This window comes from Paroedura picta, chromosome 7, assembly GCF_049243985.1.
Source record: "Paroedura picta isolate Pp20150507F chromosome 7, Ppicta_v3.0, whole genome shotgun sequence".
NCBI classification, from domain to species: Eukaryota; Metazoa; Chordata; class Lepidosauria; order Squamata; family Gekkonidae; genus Paroedura; species Paroedura picta.
In genome coordinates this window covers 82,824,209-82,847,672 of record NC_135375.1, presented here as the reverse complement: position 1 = coordinate 82,847,672, position 23,464 = coordinate 82,824,209, and the positions used below count along the sequence as shown (strand labels likewise).

At 40.4% G+C, this 23,464-nt stretch overlaps 1 protein-coding gene across 21 annotated transcripts in view; it reads left to right on the top strand.

Annotated features, from left to right (window-relative positions):
* The window catches only part of ELAVL2 (ELAV like RNA binding protein 2), a 177,390-nt gene that overhangs the window by 53,230 nt on the left and 100,696 nt on the right, over nucleotides 1-23,464 (top strand). For 5 of the 21 annotated variants that reach the window (XM_077345207.1, XM_077345206.1, XM_077345204.1 and 2 more), the window contains one exon: nucleotides 13,644-13,728. The exons of 15 other annotated variants lie outside the window; for them this stretch is intronic. In XM_077345207.1, the coding sequence (XP_077201322.1) occupies nucleotides 13,706-13,728 (23 nt within the window). In that variant the 5' untranslated portion in view covers nucleotides 13,644-13,705. Of the gene's footprint in view, nucleotides 1-13,643; nucleotides 13,729-23,464 lie in introns of those variants that run through there. One more of the 21 variants, XM_077345211.1, reaches the window with a different exon arrangement.

Genomic DNA, 23,464 nt, shown 5'->3' with positions numbered 1-23,464 from the left:
GTAACATATAAAAGCACACTTTGACTTGATATCTTAATCTGGACTTAAACTATAAAAGTGAATCAGTTCTATGCATTGTTCACCTCTTCCCAATTTACTGTCTTAACTTTCCCATTGATCCTTACCAACAGCTTGTTTAACACACAGCGGTAAGCCAGAGTTAAGAAATGTTCTTGGGGCTCTTTATTTATTGCTTAAATGCAACTAACAGTGCCAGTGTTTGTCATTGGTCTATGCTTTTCTATCTGAGCAGGAAGCAAAGAGGAGTGCTACTGCTGAAGAAACTGGGATCTGTACATTCAAATACTATGGCAAACGACAATTAGCAAGTTGGGCTTAGAATTCTAGTTGTCATCTGCCAGTAAATAAGTTTGCTGGAAAGCCTACATTCAGAAAAGGTAGTTTGATCAAACTTTGGTTTACAATTTATGGCTTGCCATGGTATCTGAATGCCCCTTGTATCTGCTGTTTGGTTCTATTTTCATTAGCCAAAGCACACAAATAAAAAACAAGCTGCGTAGGATTATTTTTTCCTAGTAACATATTGCAGTGGAAGATGCTTGAGTGGAATAAATGCAAACTGGGCATCCTTTTGAGAAATTAAGGTAAATTATAATCTACAGCCATTTTGGTAAAGAAGCAGAAAAAGGGCTTGCAAGCCAAATTAAATTTATGTTGGGGATACTGTTTGGACAGGTCATTCAAGGCTGCAGTGCTAAAATATACCAAGGCTGCAGTTATTTTCTACTCTCCCCTGGGGCTAGTGTAGCTATATTCAAAACTAATCTGTCCTTTAAAATGCAGCTGAAAAGTAAACTTTGCTCAATTGCTCTTGCTATATTTGGTTTCCGATGTTATTGGGAAGCTGTAAAGAAATACTTGTCAGACTGCTACATGTAAATGTAAATACACATTCATATTTGTTAAATACATGGCCCCTGTGCCATTCTAGAGTATGAAGTACAAGTCTTTACAATCTTATCTGGCTTGCCTTTATATGACTCCAGTCAAGTGGATCATCATGAGTGGGGCAATATAGGGGAGCAGAAAGTCACCAGAATCGACTCTAGTGGAAGAAAATGCAGGTGTTTGTCGCTGTTGTGTATAAAAAATTTACAGTAAGAAACCCTGAGAAATATGTGAATATTGATGCCAAAAAGTAGAGATGTGCTTTGCAATTTAGACCCCTCTGGTTGCAGTCCCTAGTCTGGATCAACAGTATGTTCCTGTAACATGGGAATATAGCAGCCATGTGAGCTTCTGGGAAAGGCTGTGTAACTCCTGGGGAGCTGTCACATGACCCCAGGATTCCCTGGAACCCTTGTATGGCACCCGTGGATTACAGCACCAAGTATGATTTGTTCTATATCACTTTCCCTCTATTTCACGATCTGTCCCTTCAAACCTGGTTGCTGTGCTTTCACAGACTGATGCTGTAATGTTGGAATCTTCACATCAGTACCCATGGAGCCCCATGTTAAGTTTTTACAGATTGCCCCCAAGCATTTTGTTTCCCCTCTTCTATACTAGACAGAACCATTTAAGTATGCATATGGCAAGCAGTATATGCCTCCATGGAAGCTTTTCTCCTCTTGCATCCTCAAAACTATCAGCCAACAGCCAGATCTCAGAGGACAATACACTCTAGCAGCTGTTTTGGTCGTTGATTGAATTCCAAATCAAGTTCAAGGTGCTGGTTTTAACCTTTAAGGTAATATGTGGTCTGGGCCTTGCATATCTAAGGCACTACTTATTTCAGTATGCCCCTGGAAGGATCTTAAAGTTGTCCAGCATTAATATGTTGGTGGTCCCCAACCTGAGGGAGATACCTCTGGCCTTGACCAGGGCCGACTGTGGCCTCTGCCTCTTGGAATGAGCTGCCAATTGGAACCCAGGACTTGACAGAGCTACTTCAATTCTGCAGCACCTGCAAGGCAGTGCTTTTCTACCAGACATTTGGTTGAGGCCAGAATGAACTAGTGCCAAGAGAATATATAGGCCTCTTTCTGCTCGCCTCTGTATTCCCTCCACTGAAGTAGAATTAAAATATTGCCTATACAATCCAAAAATAGGATTAAAAGTAGACTAGCAGAACACAGTTTTATGTTACACTGTAAACTAGGGTTGGGTGCTTCGGTGTCCCAAGTGGCTGCTCACACCCAAAGCAGCTAGCGTCTTGTGGAGGGAGGTGCTGTTTGTGCTGGTCGGCCCGTTGACGCCTGCGCCTCCCCCCCCCCCCGCAACGCAGCACTGGTGGCTTCGGCCGCGAGCGGCTGCTTCGGACACCGAAGCTCCCAACCTTCCTAAACCGTCAGGAACCTGCTCTGTGGAGAGAGGTGGTATATAAAACTAATAATAAATAAGCTATATTGGAAGTCGTGGTACTCTTGGATTCTTTAATGCTTTTGAGGATCTCAAAACAACTTAAAATGAATAACTTCTTTGGCATATAAAACTGAAATATGTTGTGTATATGGGATTTATAAGTATAAATCTTTTATTTTCTACAACCAGTAGTGCAAATATGCAAACAGTCTCTGTGCTTCCTTTGCACATTTATCTTTTTTGCAATTGTGAGAGGTAGGGAAAAGATTAGAAATGGTGGTCTGTTTTCTTTCCTAAAGAACTCTTTCTGTCCCACCCTGTCTCATTATACTGCTGGTTCAGCCCAGTACCTGCGGGAAGGGTTGGGATCACTCTTTAAATGCCACTAAAGATATTAGCAAAATATTTTATTCAACATAGAGGGGACAGATCAGGAGTTGAAATTTGTGAGGTAGCTCAATATAACTGAGATAAAACCAGTACATGCACAGACTGTAGTTATGTTTCAGGCTAATGATGAGAGTTTCTTAAGTTATTCAGTTATTTGAATCTTTATGTTGAGAGGCTTTTCTTGCAGTGTTTTCCCAAACATTCCAGTATGCTTCAAGTATTTTCTGAATCTTAGGTCCATTCCGCACAAATGTAGCTAAAGTCTTACCTTTTGTAAACACTATTAATTTAATGTTCGTCGTAAACAAACCGCAAAACTCCCGCCAAACTCCAACAATCGGAATTTTATAGCGCTTAGGGGGTAATCCAGAAAAGTGGATTCCCCCTGGAAAAAAAACGCTACACCTTTGAGCACAAGCCGCAACACATCAGCGAAAGACATCTGCGTTCTCAAAATAGCGGTAGAAAGAATGCCCCTCCCTAGCTCTCGCCCCCGACCTTCCGGAGATGCGATTGCCATTTTATTCCCCCTAAACCGGTGAAAGCAATGAATAAGCTAGGCTTCTCCGGATGAAGTCCCTCCACAAGCAATTCAGAAGCTCCCTTCTACAATTGTCTTTAAAGTTTCCGAGCACAATACAGCCCCCTGTTCAACACTGCCTGTAATTTTGGCCAGAAATTGCACCCGGGGGGGGGGGATTTTTTTTTTACTTGAAGAATGTGTAAACGATTAAGTGCCAGCTCCTATACCAGCGAAAAACGTCTTGAGGCATCAAATGAACAAATACTCATTGCTACTGGTGTTTTAGGGTTTTTAAAAAAACAGTTTTTAAAGGGAAAAGGGGCTTTTTGGGAGCACAAACACAACAGTTCATTGTTTGACGGCCAGGGGCGGAAAAATATTGCATCCTTTGTTGCAATTCTGGGGAGACCGGAAACCTGTGGGGAATGAATAGACCGCTACTGGCACTTCAATATTCCACTAGAATTGAAGGTATGCGGAATGATGAAATTCCACTATTAAATATAGCATTACTGCATACTGCAAACATTTAGCAACATTGGTCATTGTGCAGAATGGCCCTTAGAAGGCTGGTACACTCTTTCCAGTACTCAAGCCCCTCCTCTTGAAACACTACTACTCATCTTAAGTATAACTCTTAATTTTCCTAGACAATTTGTAACCAGACCAAAGATCTGTGCAATCTTCAGATCTATCACCCTGTTTAGGCTGGGTAGGGAAATGCTTTCTCTCGCTCTGAAGATCTATCTACTTTCTTTGGCCCCAATTTGAGTCTTTGCCTAACTTCCCAAACTTCTTAGGCAACAGTTGCCTATCTTAAATTGCTCTCAGCTACAGCTGAAAATCAGGCTGTATAGGCACTCAGACAAGACAGAAATCTGACTGAACCTCTCCTCAGCATGAAGCTCTAATTAATCAGATTACTTGGAGCAGCTGGTCACTTTGCACTCTGAAGAATTAACCATTCTCCTTTATCTGTTTACACAGCACTTCTAAGCTTTTAAAAGTATATCGCAACAGGTCTACTGGTATACTTGGATGCTATGTTACACTTGGCACAATTCAAGAGTTCAAAGTTTTCATTGCTATGTATGCTGATATATTTTGTATTATTCAACTTGAAATAATGCTTACAAATGTAGTATATGTGTGCTGTATGTGTACTCTACAGAGGAATTATATAATGTTGTAGATTTCCATGCTACATCTTATTATAATTTCTTAAATGCTTTCACTTATAAGACAATATTTCAGAAGCATTTTCTGTATCTCAAAGATGGGAGGTATGATGAAAACAGTCATCAGTTGTTTTTTTTCATGGATTTTCACATCTTTATCGAAATTATATTCTAACCTTCCTTCAACTACCTCTTTTAGAATTATAATTCTAGGTTTGCTTTTTTACAGTTAATATATAGCAACCTCTTAGTATGCTTGCACCTACCAGTTTCTGTTACTCTCTGAGGAGAAGGTAAGAGCACCTGTATCTTAAAAGTAAAAGCGGCTTTGAGGATTATGTTCAGCCAAGATTGGTTCGGCCAGAATTAGTTTCCACAGAAGAACCAAGAAGTCCTTTTGCTTCATGCTGGTCTTCTAAAATATATCCTCTGAATTTTTTTTTGAAGAAAGCCTTCATTGTGTAAAATGCATAAAACCAAAATATAATTTATAGCATGTTACATTTACTGAACCCCAGCAGTTGTTTTCAACAGAAGGTTATATAATGAGTTTTAATTCTTTGTAGGTCTTTGGATATTTCATGAATGCTGTTAAGGCTCTGTTACTCTGCTTGTCAAGACATGTGGAATTGGTGCAGATCTCTATAGGGTGCTGAATCTTGTGCTGCTAGAAATCTGCTCTCACCAGATTGTTTTTACACATAGTCAAGTCTCTCTTGGCAAGGACTGCAGACTTTTAGAAACTGCTCTCCGGAGTACTGAATTATACATCCACAGCTAATGTCTGTCCTGCTTTAGTATGACTATCGAACCTCTGCTCTGTTGCAGTGCTTGGGAAGAAAACTTCCTCTTGCAAAAGGCTGTTGAGGCTAATATATTAGCAGAACAAGCTGGCACTGAAATTCCACTAGGGTTGTTAAGTTATCTTTAAGTTTCTAATTAAAATAATGTACTTTTACTTAAACTTTGATGTGAGGAACAATGAACTCTTATGTTGGGGATGTATGTTGTATGGAAAGAGTAGGCACACAATCATGCTTGCAGCTGTGTCATTATTTCAGCAACCTGTCCTTCAGTATCGTCTTGGATGTGGACCAGGGAACCTTGGGTGATGGTCTTTCGTTTGTGTGCCTCAATGTTTAAGGGTATATATTTGCCAGTTATACTTGAAAACTGAGATTCACACAGGCTTGCACATTGCATGTAAACATTATAGAATAGAGAGAACATTCAACCGTTTTTGAAGAAACATTCAGTAAAATCTCCGTGGAATTTTGAGCATTTTTTGTTGTTGTTAGGTGCGAAGTTGTGTCCAACCCATCGTGACCCCATGGACAATGATCCTCCAGGTCTTCCTGTCCTCTACCATTCTCCGAAGTTCATTTAAGGTTGTACCTACTGCTTCAGTGATTGCTTCAGGATATGGCCTTCTAAGGAGCAGTCAGGGCTGATCTCTAGGACTGATTGGTTTGTTTGCCTTGCAGTACAAGGGACTCACAAGAGTCTTCTCCAGCACCAGAGATCAAAAGCCTCAATTCTTTGACGCTCGGCCTTCCTTATGGTCCAACTTTTACAGCCATACATTGCAACTGGAAATACCATAGCCTTGACTAAGCGCACTTTCGTTGGCAGGGTGATGTCTCTGCTTTTTAGGATGCTGTCTAGATTTGCCATAGCTTTCCTCCCCAGGAGCAAGCGTCTTTTAATTTCTTTGCTGCAGTCCCCATCTGCAGTGATCTTGGAGCCCAGGAAAATAAAATCTGTCACTATCTCAATTTCTTCCCCATCTATTTGCCAGGGATTGAGAGGGCCGGATGCCATGCCTGTTATGCTTGAAAACTGAGATTCACACAGGCTTGCACATTGCATATAAACATTATAGAATAGAGAGAACATTAACCGTTTTTGAAGAAAACATTCAGTAAAATCTTCCTGGAATTTTGAGCATTTTTTTACTAGGAATTAAAGCTAGATGCTGGGGGTAGGGGTGTGCGCTTTGGCCGGTTTGGTGAGCACTGAAGCCTGAGGAGGCCAGAGCTGTGGAGGGGCAGTTGCATGCCAGCCAGTGCCACGGCACTGGCTGCCTCGGGCTTCGGTGCTCGCCAGAGCGCACAACTCTAGTTGGGGGCAGTAGGAAACCACACCACCCTTTCTTCCCCATCCTTTCTCTGCTTTTAGTTGCACATGGTTGCATGTGTTGACTGGCTTTGCACGTCTGGTTTTGTGAAAGGTGGTAAAATTAAGTTTGCATACACCAGTTGGCATAGTGAAGAATCTATGGAAGCTTATTGCTGACACTGTCTCTAGTTACCTAGTTAGTCTCTTCTGTTGGATCAGTGTGGGTTTTTTTCTGTTAATGTTTGAGAACTGTGCTCTAACTGTCCTCTCAACCTATAATTTAAATCCACTTTCTGTTTGTCACTTGTGCTTTCTTTATGAAGAAATTACTTCCTGTGGACCAAATGTAAATAGACTTAAAAATATAAACCAGAAAATTCTTGCTGTTGTTCTTTCAGTAAGTGGCTTTTGGGCAAACGTCTATTGGTTACCTCACAATTGCAGTATGGGAGGTATACTGGCCTGTTCTGGATGCCTGTTGGAAAAAATCACCCAAAGCTCTTTGCTCTCCTTAAGTATGAAGCATTAACTTATTTGTACCCCTAATGCTAGACTGCAGGAGTGCAGTTGAAAGCAGATATAGATCTTTAAAAGTCAATGACAGTTGGTGTAACTCCTCAGGATTGACTTGTATCTCAGTACAATGTAGCTCCATAAGTCAGGGCTCCACCCGTTTCTACTACCAGCGAGGGGCTAGTTCTATTTGAAATAGAAGAGTGTCCAATCACTTTCCCCTTTGATGTATGTAGAATTCAAAGAAGGTGTTGGTAGAGATGACAGGTACAGGTTTGCTAGGAGGCCCAAGAGGTGTGGTCTCCTCATAATTCTATTTGAATACCAGCCTAGTTTAACACCTGCAATGATGTGTCAAAAGAAACTTTCTGGAGAGGGAGAAACCGTGGAAAGTGACATTGGCAGAAGGCTTGTCATGTGTCTGAGCGTACAAAGTCAGTGCTGTTAATCCGTAGAGTTCCTGGTCCTAGTTTAAAGCCAGGGCTTCCGCTTGTGGTCTTGGTGAAATACATGCAGTGGTATTATTAAGTAATAATACTAATACATTGATTAGCTGTTAACTAATGTAACTTGGAAAGATGCATAGAGAAAGGTCAAGGAGGCTGGAGGCAGTCAACTTTCACAGATTCTGGATCTTGATCTTTCAAATGCATAATATTTAGCAGATTCAAATAGAATCTTCCCCATCTATTTGCTAGTGTTGCATTCTGATTAATGCAGATCCTGAATAGAGATGGGAAGGCCTTGGGGGTAAACATGGGAACATTCAGGTAAACTGCCCCCCTCCCCTCATCTTGCCTATGACTTAAATGCTTCTAATGGAAAAAACTGGGAAATTTAACTGATATGGAATATTTTTTCTTTCAGTGAAATATTTAAAAAAAAGCAATCCTAAGTATATCTACGTAGAACAAGTTTTTTATATTCAGTGGAACTTATTCCAAGGAAAGTGTTTTTAAGGACTGCAGACTAAGTTTTATTCATTCAGAATGTATAGCAAAAAAGCTGAGGGTTTTCAAAAAGTTTTCTGTTGGAAAAACTGGGACACTTAGAGGGTGTGGAAATTCCTGTGAAAAAGATTTTTCTCTTATGGAAGAAGTCTGCTAAGATAGCATAAGCTGCAATACTTTGTCACTGTCATGCTTTAGGATTTGGGTATATTTTTAATTTTGCTTATAGGTAACTAGACATTTTTACTTCCCATAACTATGCCAGCTAGTATAGTTTGATATGCTAACTAAGCTTTGGTGGTACTAACTAAGTACTGTAGAGTCATATCTCTCTTATGGTGGCATTGTAGGATTTTCAAAGCAAACAATGTTCAGACATGGTTGGCCGTTGCCTGTCTGTGGGTTGCAATGCTGGTATTTATTGGTGTTCTCCCTTAGAAATACTAGTCAGGGCCAACCTTGCTCATTATCTGTGTTCTGGCAAGTTTGGGCTAGCCTGGATATTTAGGTCAACTAAGCTATAAAGTATGCATTTTATGTTAGGGTGGTAGGTATAGTCTCATTTTCCCCAAAATCCAGAAAATAATCCCCCCCCCCCAAGATGGTTTCAACATTTCTGGAAATTTTACAATTGACCCCTCTTCTGGGTCAAACATTGGTTATGCAGTGACTGACTGAGGTTTCTTTTTGAGGCTCTGCTCAAAAAGTGCACCCAAACAGTGCAGAACTCAGAACTATTTGTAGTCTTCTGTTTTTGTCTTCTATTGCATCAGCGCCTGAAGTAGTTGCTGTAGTTGGGATTTATCAAAACATAATATTCTTTAACCATAGTTCACTGTGTAAGACGAATTGGGCCTGCATGGAGGGTTGGGGATATGTTGGGGGCTTACCAGTTCTTAAATTAGGCAGTATGCTGCTTCTGGGGGCATTATTTACATATATGCATATATTGGCCTATTTTGTTGCAACTCCCTCTTTCCCAATTGATTTGTGTACAGAAGTTCTCACAAGAGGGAATTCAATTCTGGACCACTAGAAGTTCCCCATCTCGATGTGGTAGAAAATGCTTACTTAACCTCATGTGGAATGTCCTGGTTGGGGGAGTACAGCATGAAAATAGCATGAAATTGAGAGGGGATGTTTGGAAAACCCTACTATCTTGTCTTTGCTGCAGACAAATTTCCTCTGGCCTTGATATTCCCACAGAGATGGGAACAAAGCAGGCTTTTGGAAACATCAGTGCACACATGCACAAGCCATGGAAGAACAGCTGTTGGAGAACAGTGTCATGTCGATGTTGTGAAAAATCCTGCTCCAATTTCAAGAACTAAAACATTTCCAGCTGAGTCTTGAACGGGGATCACTATTCTCTCAAGTCTTTGATTTCATGGGCCTTATAGACATTACATCAGTACTGTAAAAAGAGAGCTGTTTTTCTGTGGGTTTGTTATATAGGGCAGCTGTAATGTTTAAAAAGTGATTCTGGCCAAGTGGCAATTGCATATTTATAAAGGTCACATTGTGACGGACCTCTAATCATCATGGCAGAGCTATGGGAAGAAGCTGTATAGAAATGTCTCATACCAATAAAGAGTGACTCAGCTACAAGCCATCATTCCATTAAATTGTTAGGAAGAATTGACAGTTGCTTTCAAGGGCAGTCATTGTATTCAGTGCTATTTTTTTAAGTGCAAAAGAGATTACTTGTCTTCCAACATATATCATATATCCCATTAACTATACTGAGCTAAAAGAAGTTTCAGGTTTCTTCTATTGTGAGAGCCAAACATATAGGTTGTGAATATGTAAGTGGTATAGTCATGAGAATGGCCTTAATAATTAAACAATAAGCTTTAATCTTCAGTACACTTAGCAAATCCTTGAGTTGACCTACATAACAACTACCTGTGCATGTGGAATGGTTTCTTGAAATGGTTTTATTAAACTGTTGAGGGCTTTCTCACGCACAGCACCTGTAGAGATTTGTAATGTGTGAAGTACCTGGAACTTCAGTCCTTGCTGTACTTTTTCTCAGTTATCGCAACTATGTTAAAACAAAACCATACAAAGACATCACATTGTTTGGTTCTGAGGGAATTTAACATGTTGCACTAATGACTCTTGGGAACAAGGCTGTTCCCTCAATAAAGCTTCTAAAGTAAATTTGGTGCAGGCTTTTATGGTGGTTCTTGTATTATAGCAAATCTCCTTCCTGCCTAGCTTAAAGGTAAAGGTAAAGGTATCCCCTGTGCAAGCACCGAGTCATGTCTGACCCTTGGGGTGACGCCCTCTAGCGTTTTCATGGCAGACTCAATACGGGGTGGTTTGCCAGTGCCTTCCCCAGTCATGACCGTTTACCCCCCAGCAAGCTGGGTACTCATTTTACCGACCTCGGGAGGATGGAAGGCTGAGTCAACCTTAGGAAGGCTGAGTCAACCTTCTGCCTAGCTTATGTGATCCCTAATGTGAAAAAATGTACAAGTTTTGGGAAGTGCAGTGTACTCAGATAGCCCTATTTCATTATTTACAGTACTAAAAACATAGTGCACTGGCTATCAGATTTCTTGTGTTCAATCCAGCCCAGAATAAGTACTGTAAGAATTGACTCATCACAGTTCACTTTTAATCTATTCGTGACATAGATATGGATATTAATTTTAGAGGGACAAATTCTTACTGCAAAAAATTGTTCTGTACATTGAGAACTTGCTGCGTAAAATGTCACCTAACAAAGTTGAAGATACTAAAAACTCAGATTGCCATTTGTTTACCATGGCTTGGCGTACTCCTTGATAAAGGTACAAAGTATATTCCAAGAATTCATTGGTTACCCAGGGCAGCATGAGTGTATGTGGATGACCCATTTGTTCACATTCCTCTTTTAGAGAACCTTGGGTAACTAATTTTCATGTCTTGGGTCATTAAAGATCAGGTTCAAGTGAAAGGAGAATGAGCAGATAAGTGAACGGTGACATTTCCTCCAGGGGAAATTATGACCCAGTGAGTAGTGACCAATGAGATAATAAAGTAGGAGAATTCTTTTGCACAGTAGGCTTCTGCAGATGATTTAGAATTTGTGCAACTCCCTGCACAGTGGTGTTCTCTGGCTAACCTGCTGGTTTTAGACACCTAAGTACTGAAGTTAAACCAGTAAGAGAAATGCAGTCTTTAAATCTTGTCTTCTTGCATACTTACCCACCTTAGACTAATTATGAAATATTTCTGCTTGAGATCAGGCTTCCAGCAGTAGGCATAGGAACTTATCCCCTGTATATTCAGGAGAATCATTAATTCTTTTTCTTCCCCCACCTTAGTATTATGTTTTGTGGCATCCATGCCAAAGTTTTAGTTAATGTGAAGTGCTTGGGGCCCCCGTATGATATTGGATAATATGTCTGTTAATTGTTCACCTCCACAGGAAGGAAAATCCAGTAGATTATTCATTACAGCACTATGATGACTGACTGTGTGGAATCTAGCCTACGAATGTATCTATAGCTTGCTTACTAAGCAGCACCAATCCAATAGCTCTCTAGTCTCTTAGATTTGCCTTTCTCTGAAAGCCTGCAGAGCTATTGCTTTGTTTAAAACATAATTGCATGGTCCATCATCTGAACACTTCTGTACCAATTCCTCATATATAAAGTTGTGCTCTAGTAGTACTACGAGGACTTGTAAATGTAGTGTAGATGATGGTCTCCTGAATAATAGCTTATTTGCACTAAAATTGAGGGATGCTGAAGTTGTCACATGGCTGTTACAAAGAAGCTCTGATTTTAGTTACAAAATTTATACCTGGTATTTCTGCTTTCATCAAGGCCACCCAGGCAACAAACAGCTTAAAACCATACATGACACTTAAAATGATTAAGATAAAGTTAAAATACACATGCAGTTCAAAAATGCATATCCATAAAAACAACAATTTAAAGTAGAAGGAAGGAGGGCAATGAAGGGATGGACGAGACTTTCTGAAGAATGAGTTCCAGAATTTCTGGTGATGGGGACTAATAGAATAAAAGATTTGGAAAGGACCTCCTGGGTCATCTAGTCCAACCCCCCCTCCCACACAATGCAGGACACTCACAACCCTATTGCTCACCCACTGAAACCTCTACCCCTTTCTGTAGCTAAATTGCTGGTGATGACCCCGCTCTGCATTATGAAGGGTTTACTGCCATTTTTATGCAACAGCCCTTTTAGATTACACCGTAGTGCATATATTGGTCTTAAGTACTGGAGGTTCATCATTTTTAGACATTGATAGACATGACTGCTGTAATACAAACTAACGGGAATTCTGAAAGATTAGCATCTTTTTCTGTCTAGTGACAATCACCCATGGAAAGGTATGGACATCTCAAAAGCATCAGCTTTTCATATAGAGTTTTTTCTTATGGAAGAAAATGGGGTGGGGATGAATTAGATATAGTAATCTTGGCAGAGATTGCATTATTTTATTTATAAATTGTATTATGTATTATGTTGATAATACATGATTGCATTACTGTGGTTAAGATAAATTAGTATGGTGGAAAAACTCTGGGTTGCCATTGTGTTCAAAGGCTTCAAGACTACGAGGGTTGCATCCAATTTGTATATGTTAGGTAGGGAGGATGGAGGAAGAAGTGAGCACAGAAAGCTAGCACTGTACTTGCCTCTTGCAAACAGTGTTGTCATGTTTGAATATGGTCAGTGAATTTACAGTATCTGGGAGGTCAGCATCTTTTGTTCTCCTGAGGCGGAGGATATTTTGGATCAGTTTTCCCACTGTTCACTCTGGGAGTCAGGAACAAAGCTTCTGTGTCTTCTTGTGAGAGACAACCCCAAAGCCAGTTATTTTCCTGCTTCTAAAGGGTGTGCACCTTTTCTGGGCTTGCTCGGAACTTCTAGTTTTTATCTATTATGTATATAGTTGGAGTTCAAAATAGATTTGTGGGTTGTCCCTCTAAAGGAGACAGGAAGTTGCAACAGCTTTATTCCTGCCTCCTGAGTGAATGGTGGGAAAACCCACCCAAGATGTCTTCCTTACCTTGGTAGAAAAGGGTCCTTTTCAGTAAGTAAACAATGATCGATCTCATCAGTGTACCATAGTATGATGTAGATATGGATGAATTGTCTATGCACATATAGGGATGTGCGCTTAAAAAAAATTGGTGCCATTTTGATTCATTCCAAATTGATTTGAGTATATCAGAATCACTGGCTTGGCACAGTGATTGGGTTTTACCTGAATCAGTTCGGCTTTATTGGAACCTGACAAACAGCTGAGGCTATTTGGTGGGATCTTCCTCCCCTCCCCAGCAGACCCATCTGAGACAAGTTGGCTGGGGAGAGGTTTAAAGACCCAGTGGTTTGGCACTGAGTCTTTTTTAATCATCCAAATCAAGCCCAAATTGATTCAGGCTTATCTGATTCTGCCCATATAAACTAATGTTTTTTTTTTGGGGGGGGGTTGCAATTTGACTCAAATAAGCCTGAAAAACCCCCCGTTAATCAGCATCGATTTCAGCTTTTGTGCACTTATCTGAGCTGAGTCACACATCCCTAGTCACAGTGTATCATTCAGAATTTCTTCTACTTGTTTCTAGTCACAAATAGTTTCTGAAAGATGAATACTTTTTAATTCTAAATCTTCATTTTTAGTTCTGTGGACTCCTGAGAACTGAGTATTTGAACAGATTGAAACAAGCATCTCTGCTCTTCACATGCTAGCACTTCATATCAGCAAGTAAGATATTTATGTACATAGGCCAGTTTCTTTTGAATATGTTGCTTACTCCCTTAAATTATAATTAGAAAAAGGCTTTTACTTTCTTAACTACAATAATATCCTTCTTGCTCCCTAGTGTTATGCCAAATATTTAATTTTTCAGTTTTAAATATAATGGGGAGGCCTTGAGATTTGTCTCAGTTGTTCTTTGGGCCTTCATGTGTCTATTGCTGAACCTTCTGGAGACTGGATGTTGATATACTATCTACAGACAGGTCTGGGCTCCTCAGAGATACTCAATTTGGATGCATCTAGCTTGTAGAAGAAGGCTTTCAAGTCATGTAACTCCCTATTTTGTCTATATGATGTAAGAGGTAGTGAAAGACATAGCTGTGGTTCACCATGTCTTACATCATTTCTGGCTTCTAGTTATGTTAAAGTGCTAACGTTTGTTGGCTTGCTTGTTTGTCAGGCTACCATACTACAAAATAAGTGTGAAGTACAAAAATTGAGTGGCAAATTATGAATAATGTCCTGGGCTTCTTAGACCAAAATAATAGCTTTTCTAGTGTATAGAAGAATTCTGCATCAGTTCAGCATTCTGGCACATGGGTGCTTTCTAGAAAATGTATTTAGGTGTACGGTGTCCTACCCTTTGGTCTCCAGCTGACTGAAATCTTTTCATAATTTAGTTATAGGGTAGCTTACTATCTATGATCTCCTGGTTCTGAGTACCTTTGGATGCTAAAGAATATTACTTTACTGATGTGGCTATGCTTCTTAATATTTATAGATAAAAGTTCTTCATGTTTTCCCTTAGCATGCTGACGCCAGTGTGGGTAGCATAGGATTCTAATGGAAATCAAAATGTTCACTTACAAGCATCTTAATATTTAATAGGAATTTTGTATAGAGATGTGAAGGCCTGGGGGACAACATGTTTTCTCTAAGGATTCTTTTCAGTTTGTCTTTTTTTTTCTTTTTTCTTTTTGGATAAAATGAAATGTATTTATTTTTGCTGTCAAGTCTCAGCTGATTTATGGCAATCTCTCACTGATTTTTCTCTCTTTTTTTGTAATTTTATTATTTATTATTATATAAAGCATTTACAGAAAAGTAAGAGGAAAAAAGCGACCAGCTGATATGGTTTGCCATCCTCTTTTAACATACATATTCAGTTCCCATCACATATTAATCCTAATCTAGAAGTTTTTACCATCTTTCTTAACGACCTAAGAGTTACTGCTGCTGTCTTGTTAATACATATGAAGTATTGTTTGCCATCCTCTTTTAGCATACATATTAGCATACATATTAAGTTCCCATCACATATTGATCCTGATCTAGAAGTTATTACCATCTTTCTTAGCAGAGTAATTGTTGATACATATGAGAGTATAATCTATTATAAGAATATATTCTATTATTGTCTTAGATAATATAAAGTCAGTTCCCTTCATATATTAGCCCTGACCTAAAAGTTACTGCTGCTGTCTTTCCCATAGGAGACCAGGAAAATGCTCCACTGTTCATCACATCCTTCAGGTGATCGCAGAAAATGAAATTGTATTTTTTTCCATAGTGACGCCTGATGATTTCTGCATAGAGTATTTCTGGTTGTCCTTCTATCAGGGCCAAAGAAGTCTCTTGCTTGATTCTTGCTTGCAGTCGCCTTAAGTAGGCTCTGTGTACTTTGTCAATCTGGATCTCTTCCTCTGGTCGCACAGACATATCTCCTGATAGCTTCCTGCCTGCTGTCGCCTTTGAATAGACTCTATTTATTTTGTTGATCCAAATCACTTCCTGCTCTAAATAGACTTCCAGGTTTTCGGTGCTTTCCTTCCTTAAATCTGTTTTCCCAAGTTCTTCCAAGGTGCTTTTGATTTTTATGTCCCTAGCTCTCTCTCCCCCTCCTGTTGATTAACTTCCAGACATTGAATTCTCATTTGAAGTATTGTTGGCTGAGTTGTGTTTTCATCAGCTGTTTTTCCAAACCGTCGGTTCTGTCTAAAAGCCCTTTCTTAGTCTTTTGGATTTCCTTTTCCACCTTGTTGACTGCTTTCAGTATCTTTGAGTTCCCTTCGCATAACAAATGGAAAAGCTGTGCCTTAGTTAATTTTTCCATAGTTCTAGGCAGTCACAAACTATAAACAGAAAGTCTTGTGAGGTCTCGTGGGAGCACGAGCGATCCAAAATTATCAGTTTGTCGATCTCCATATCAAGTCAGCGTCCCCCACTGAACTCTCTCCAACAAAACTTTAAAGTCTCTCTTTTCTTTAAGCTCTCTCTTTGTTTGATTAGTGAGTGTAATTAGCTGGGAGCCTCCCACTCGAAAGAATTCACTTGTAAATTGGTTGAGGAGGGGGGGGGGAAGAGATTGTGGGGGGAAAAAAGGAAAAAAATCAGAAAACTCACGGTCTTTACTGTTGCAGACTTCGGCTTCTGTCAGTCTGGTAAAAGATGATCTGGGAAGAATGTAGGGTCAGCTGGTCGTTTCAGGCTTAGAAAGTTATTTACGACAAGGGCGCCATCATGACCTTGAGCACATGCCGCGGCGATCTGGAGAACTCAGTCTCCATGGATCTGTAGGACCCTCAGGGTGCCGTTCCCGGTTTCTGGGGCGACCGGTGAGCAAGAATTGCATATCTGCTCAGGTATGCCAGGTGCGGTTGCTCCTGACCCTCAGCATGGCTTAAGAGCCGGGCAGAAGCCCAGCTAATACGGCGCCATCTTCAGTCGTTTTCCACCGATTATTTTCAGTATTTCCATTGAAAAATTTGTGGGATCACTCTGGGAAGGAAGCAATTCATGTGAAACATTTTCTTTTTTAGAATGAGTGAAATGCTTCTAAAGGAATGCTCTCTCATACAAAGTGTACAGCATGGAAAAATATAAAGCCCTTTTCAATTTTTGGCAAGGAAAATTTTGGGAAGCATGGAAAAAATTCATACAAAATATCTGATCCTTTCAAATGAGTGCAACAATTTTAAGACAAAAGTATTTTTCTTCTAGTGGGAAGCACTGAATTAATGAAATGCAAGGAAAACTTTTGTTCGCTGTGTAATATGAAAAAATATGCATCAGACAATCTACAGCATTAAATGATAATTCCTGTGTGTACTATGCAGCAGTTTCAGTATTTTTGTATATAATGTGTATATAATTTTGGGAACAATTTGTTATGTTTTATAATACATTATTATTAAAAGTTCATTGTTGTCTGTGTTAGATTTAACTTAATATTGATAACTAGTAAGCAAGCCCGCTGCAGCAAAATGCAGCGGGCGCTAGGCACTTACTGTCGTCGTCGTCGGGCTGGTCGGCGGCTGCGGAGGCGGCGGCGGGCTTCTGGTGTGGTACAGGCCGTCAGGCAGGGAACCCCCGGCAGCCGCGCTTCGCGCAACTGCCAGGGGCTCCCTGGGGCGGCGGCCTGTCGCGGCGAGAGGCGCTTCATGCCTCTCGCCGCGTCAGGCCGTCAGGCAGGGAACCCCCGGCTGCCGCACTTCGCGCAACTGCCAGGGGCTCCCTCGGGCAGCGGCCTGACGCAGCGAGAGGCGCTTTGCCTCACTTCAGTTTCCCCCCCCCCCAATATGCTGCCCCTTGATTTAAATATCTGGGATAATTTTTTTTCTTCCTGCGACTTCAACATTTCTGGATATTTTACATCTTCAGTATTGTACAACTTCTGTATGTAGCATTCATTGAAAAACAAAGTACTTCCTAGATGGAGTGTCAGTTTTGTATACATAGTCTATCTGCTAAAAAACAAAACTAGCTAAATGTCTGTGCTTGCTGACTTGCCATTTTCAGCTTTCTAGGGTTGGTGACAGGCTCTGCTGATATTGTCTGGATTGAATGGCTTGTTCTTCCTGCCATCTGTTAAAGTTGTGCACTTCCAGCTATCCATCTGGTTATGCTTGTGTTTAGAAAGACAATAGCTGCATTCATACATCTAACTGTGGTTAGTTTACCCATTGTGCATAAACAGACCTTAGTTTGTACTCCCCAGCTAATTTGCTGCTTGCCTCTCTTCCTGAGCTCCTTTGTGTTGCTAATATGTGGCCCACTTGGCTGAGTAAACTAGAATGGAGGTGGGAAGGAGAACCCTACGTAACCAAAGTCTTTTCATCTGATTCTTTGCTAGGCATTATCAATCTTCCTTTCAGTTACTAGCAGCTTTGCTGAAATTCTTTACTCTAAGTAAAGAAATAAGCCCTTTCACAATCCATATTTATTTATTAATCCTCCATATTCCCCATCCTTTTAAATCATTTCAGTGTACTCTACATAATACATTTCTCACCCTGTTTCATCAGCACCTATGTGGTACAATTTTTCAGCAACCCCCAATCAGTCATCAAACTAAACTGGATTTAGAGGTGTAAAATTTCCAGAAATTTTGAAATATTTTACCCTAGCTTTTCAGAAGAAAAAAAATGAAGGAAAATTGAAATAAATGCAATTCTTACTGTCCTATTGTATCTAAAACAAGGCTTAAACAACATAAACAGCATCATTTGTAATATACCATGTAAAATTAGTCATGTAATAATACTGTGTAATATTAGTCATATTTATGGGATTTAAAGGTGCCCTTTTTTCTACGAGCAGTTGAAAATATTTGAGAGAAAACTGCAGGCTTAAGTATCTTTTGCTACCTTAGTGCATGTACTTTACTGCTGGCTAGATGCTGTCTTCTTTTTTCTGCAGCTCCTGGTTAGTACTCAGATCTCAGTGAAACTTTCAGTGTTTTCCGTTAGATTCTGCCCCATCTTTTTCTGATCCTTTTTCTACTCCAGAAAGATAGGGCAGTAAGCTAATTACCCATTCTGTGTTACAGGGATTTGAGGGAAAGGTGAAAAAGCACAAGGGAAAGTCAGAAGGTCGGATGATAGGGTTAACTCAAAGGGACAGTAGAGGGCAATGAAAGTCCTGGATGCTCTTCTCATGTAGATTAAGTTTCCTTATAGATCCAGAAATGCATGGATTTAACAGTTATATATGATATACTTACCTTGTTCTTCAAAGCATTTCACTTATTCCTAAAGAGAAAGTACTTTGTAAAGAGTGTCCCCTCCCAGTACTCCCCCAAATTCCCATTGTTCTTTTCAGATAAAAAGTTGAGCGAAAGACATTTTCTGTTTTTTTCCTCTGGCCTTCATATTTCTTACCAAAACTGAATGAAATCATGGTTTATAGATTGTTTTATCATGATGTCTGAATTCAAATGATATTTGCAAAGAATTCCTGTACGATTGCAGAGTGTGTTAAAGTAGAACATCTTCTACAGACTATGCAATTTGCCTTTTGGAATCTGAGCAATGCATTAGACTAAACAAATAAGAACTTCAGAGAAAATAGTTGCTATTAGAAGTGAATGGTCGACACTGTTCTGTAAAACAGGTTTGTGAATACCCATTTTCCTAGCTGCTGGTGGCAAAATCATCTAGGAACATAATCAGAGAAGCTTCAGAAACTTTTTTTTTTTGCTTAAGCTGCAAATGTGTACTATAGGTTAAATCATAACAGAGTGAACAGAATTACCAGACTGAGGAGGCTTTCTTGAAGTCAATTTGGTCTTCTGTCCAGTCAGAGAAATTGGTCAGTTGAAGAGATGAATATTAGTCAAAATAGTTTGATGTACAAAAGCGTATTCTTCTAATAATCAACATGTTTGATGCCACTGATCTTTACAAAAGAAAATTAGTTTATTTGATTTTTATACTGCCCTTCCATACGGCTCAGGGCGGTTTCCATAAGGGCTATGATACAATACAATTAAGAAAATATAACTCAGTATTGAGGTATTTATAAATCTAAGTGGTTCACTGAACAGTTCTTTGAATTTTACCTTAAAATCTTATCAGGGGACAGTTTAAAAAATCTGGAGAAAAATAAGTAGTTACTGCTGACTTTTCTTTTTAAAGAAAAAAGGAAATCACGAGGCACATAGTATTCTTCTCTATGTTTATAGATGAAAAGGTTATAACAAAGTCTAAATGGTCAAACATATGATCAAACATAAAGAGTCAACCAAAACGGGATCCTAGGTTAAGTGACCTGCTTTCTGTTTTATCTTCGTCAGTGGTTGCTCTTCCAATATACTGTCACAGTAGTAGTCGTAGTATCACATTGGCAAAATGCTCATAATCGTCTGGGGACTTTTCTTTTAATGCAAGTCCAGCTTAAAGGTAGCTGTGCTGAATAGATGGCCAATTTTCCTAGCTTGGAAGGGAATGGTTTTATTTCAGCCCCCCATTAGAGGTGCTATTATTTTACTAGATTTGCTCCTGCGTATTGTAGGTTGCATGGTTGTGCACTGGAACTAGCCCTCATATCCTAACTATTAGTAATCTTAGATACAATTAATCTTATGTAAAAACTAGGCTTCAAAGCCCACTCGTAAAAGCAGGCTTTGAAAGGGGGGGTCCCACGGTGGCGCCCCCGGGTCCCCCCGCCCGCCATGTCCCTGGCTTCCCTGCGGGCCTCAGAGCAGGCCTGCCGCATCCCCGCTATGGCGAGCCTGCTCGAAGGCCCACAGAGAAGCCTCCACCGTCCGGGCTGCTCCCTGCCAAACTCCAGCCAGTCAGGAAGGTGCTTCACACCTCCCGATTGGCCCCTCACCCGAATGGCTGGAATTCTTGTCAGTCCGGGTGAGGGGCCAATTGGAAGGCGTTTCACGCCTTCCGATTGGCCCCTCATCCGGACTGGCTTCGCCCCTTTCTCCGCCCACTTACCCCTTAACGAATTATGAAGTGGGCCAGATGCAGCAGTTGACAGAAAACTACTAAAAAACCCTCAAGTTACCTAAAACTGAGAAAACAAAGATAACATTTCCTATGTCTCCACCAAAAAACTGGAGCAACCACTGTAATATGCAAATCAAGCTACAGCAAATTGATCATGACTTTAACTGGGTTTTTTGTTGGCCTCCATTGGCTAGAAGGTAAATATTCTTTTCTACTGAATATTGATCGAGGCTAAGATAGCTGCAAGTAATATGGATCATGGTTCTGCATAAAGAGGGCAGAACAAAACATAATGAAGAAGGCCCTCCTGTTCAAAGGCTTCTCAGGGACACAGAAGGGGGCAGGCAACAGCTTTTTGAGTGTAATGCCCCATTAACATGGCTGTTTGCATACTTAAAAAAACACAGCAGTTAAAGCATTTCTGAATTGATGGCAGGTGATGTTTAAAGGGTAGGGAGCTCATTTATGGTCCATTTTGATCAGTCCAAACCATGGGGAAAACTTGGAGCTGGATATGACATTCCTGTCAAACACAGCATCTAAGTTGACTACTCAGTTGCAAAGTTTGGCCCTGACTGCAGAGATTCACTGGGATTTAGCTGGTAAGAAATATTGAAGAAAATTGGATTCTATCATATAACACAAGTCTCTCTGCAGTAGGTTAAGGAAGTGCCTTGATAGGTGGCTGCTAGAAATATTTGTCTCTTGCACAAAGAATTGTCAACATGCACACAAATCCTGACAGAGGGGAGTCCAGTTCCCACCCACAAGAAGTCTGCTGGCTTACCCCGATGCAAAGCCAGGATACGTCTTTAAAATAAATTTTGGTCACCTGAAGGGTATTGTACAGAAAATAAATGCCCCAACTAGTGGAAGGCTTTGTCTTAATGTACTATTTGGCCACTGCCAAGTGTTGGTAGTCAGTTGGTCGATGTGCCAGCCATTAAGAAATTTGATTTGGTCAGTGTACTTTCATAATACGCTCCCTAGTAGGATCCAGAGTGGCCTCTGAAAGCTAGGTACAATTTAAACTTTGTTTTTTTTTTAAATATGAAAACATTTTTAAAATTTCACAACAACCTAGGCAGGTGGTTCCAAGGTAAGCACCAAAAGTTTTTAGACTTAACTACCTTCTGCAGGAGACACGCAGCCTAGCCTTTACAAGCGGCAGCTCCTTTCAAACTCCTCCTGGTTCAGATTTTGTTATTTATTTGATAGAAAGTATAGAATGTTTAACTATTCATTACCACAGTGCTTCACAATTAGCTACTGTTTTTGTAGTGTGGTGGAAACATTCCTTTTTTCCTTTTACAGTTTGGTAGCCTTTTGTTCTCTGTGGAGGACTTCACAGATTTCTTAAATGCCCCTGTTGGCCTCTGAGTCTCCCCCCCCCCCCATTGGAAGTGGACCTCAGAATGCTCCCTCGCCCCCAATGTGTGCAGCCTAGCAAGGTAGATTTTGTTACTGGAACATTCATTCACATGCACTTCTCTAATCCTTTAGCTATTTTCTGTAATGATGAATCTGCCAGATTCTACAGGAGACATGATGTGTCATGTCTGCCTCCTTCTGATAAGGAAGCTGTCACAGAAGAACAGCCTCGAGGAAGATGATGACACATAGGAAAAAGTATTTGATCAGAATAGTGCACAACCATTCTTTAACCTAATCAGAGCATCTTCCCAGTAAACTGAGGAGAAGGCTCCGTATTGCGTGTGGCTGGATGTTAAAGATCCTCTTGCAGAGAGGGAGCAGCAGGCTCAGGGAAACAAGCAGGGCCCTAGTTTGCCCTGGTAGTCAGCCAGTTGTCAAATCTGTGTATGAGTCATTGCACTGACGGGGGTTTGTTTCCGTCCTTCTGGTTCCGTAAATAGCCAAATTGCTGTAGGTTTGAGTGTATTGTCCCAGTGCTGTCTCCTGATACTTAATATCCAGTAGCTAGAGGTGCTGGTAAGATGGCGGCAAGTTGTTTTTTGGGTGAATCTGATGCTACTTCTGAAGTGGGCTTTTCCTGTACCAACTACCTGAGCTTGAAACTCTGATTGTAACTATTTCTGCCTTGCACCAAAGCTCAGGATGATGGCAGGAGGCCAGATGGTGGAGGAGACTATTGCACCCTGGAGAACTGTAAAGTGAATACTCAGAATTCCACAATTAGTTCAGCAAGTATAAGGTGAACCAAACAGTGTCTGTTGTTTGAGCTATTCATACATTTGTTCTGAGATTTGTGTTCCGAAATCCAAAGCTTTCAGTGGTTAGTCTGGTTACAGGCACGCTGAGTAGTACAGAAGCTCTTCAGTTTAGCATCAGAATCTAGCTGAGATGAATGCTAGCGGTAAGTTGTTTATCAAACAGTTTGATCCTTCTGATTCTTTTTAAATAGTTTGCCTAGTGTTTGTACAAAGCTTTCAAAATGATGGTTTGTTAAACATGAATGGAAGATATAGAGATAGAGTTGTAGAAGATGGAATGGGCATTATACATTGTTTGCAGGCATACTGCCATGACAGCTTAATATATCCTACCCTACACTGAATCAGATTACTGGTTTGTCTGTTTTGAGGCAGTGGCTTTACAGGGCTTCATGTTGAAGATCTTTACCCATCTACTACCCGGTTTCAGACAGAGGTAATTTCTAGCACATGCTACCTGATGATTCCTCTCCAGTCTTCTGGCACAGGCAACCAGCAGAGGCTCTCTTGCAGCTATGCTGGTATTTTTACCATTCCAAGGGGACCCTCTCCCCAGCAGAGCTCATTAGGGGCCATTTTTCCACCTAACTGGTAACATGCTATACAGGGAGGAGCCCCCTCTTTTTCTCAGTCCTTTCTTCACCACTGTGTTGTTTCATGAGTTTTTCTTGCTTTTGGGCTCCCTCTCCCCTCTTTGGAAAACATTGCAAAAGGCTTTATTTTACAGATGTACCCAGTGCGGTATGAAAATGACCCATTCAGATGAGCATCTTCTCTGCCTTTTCTGTTTGGGTGAGACCTATAAGATGAGCA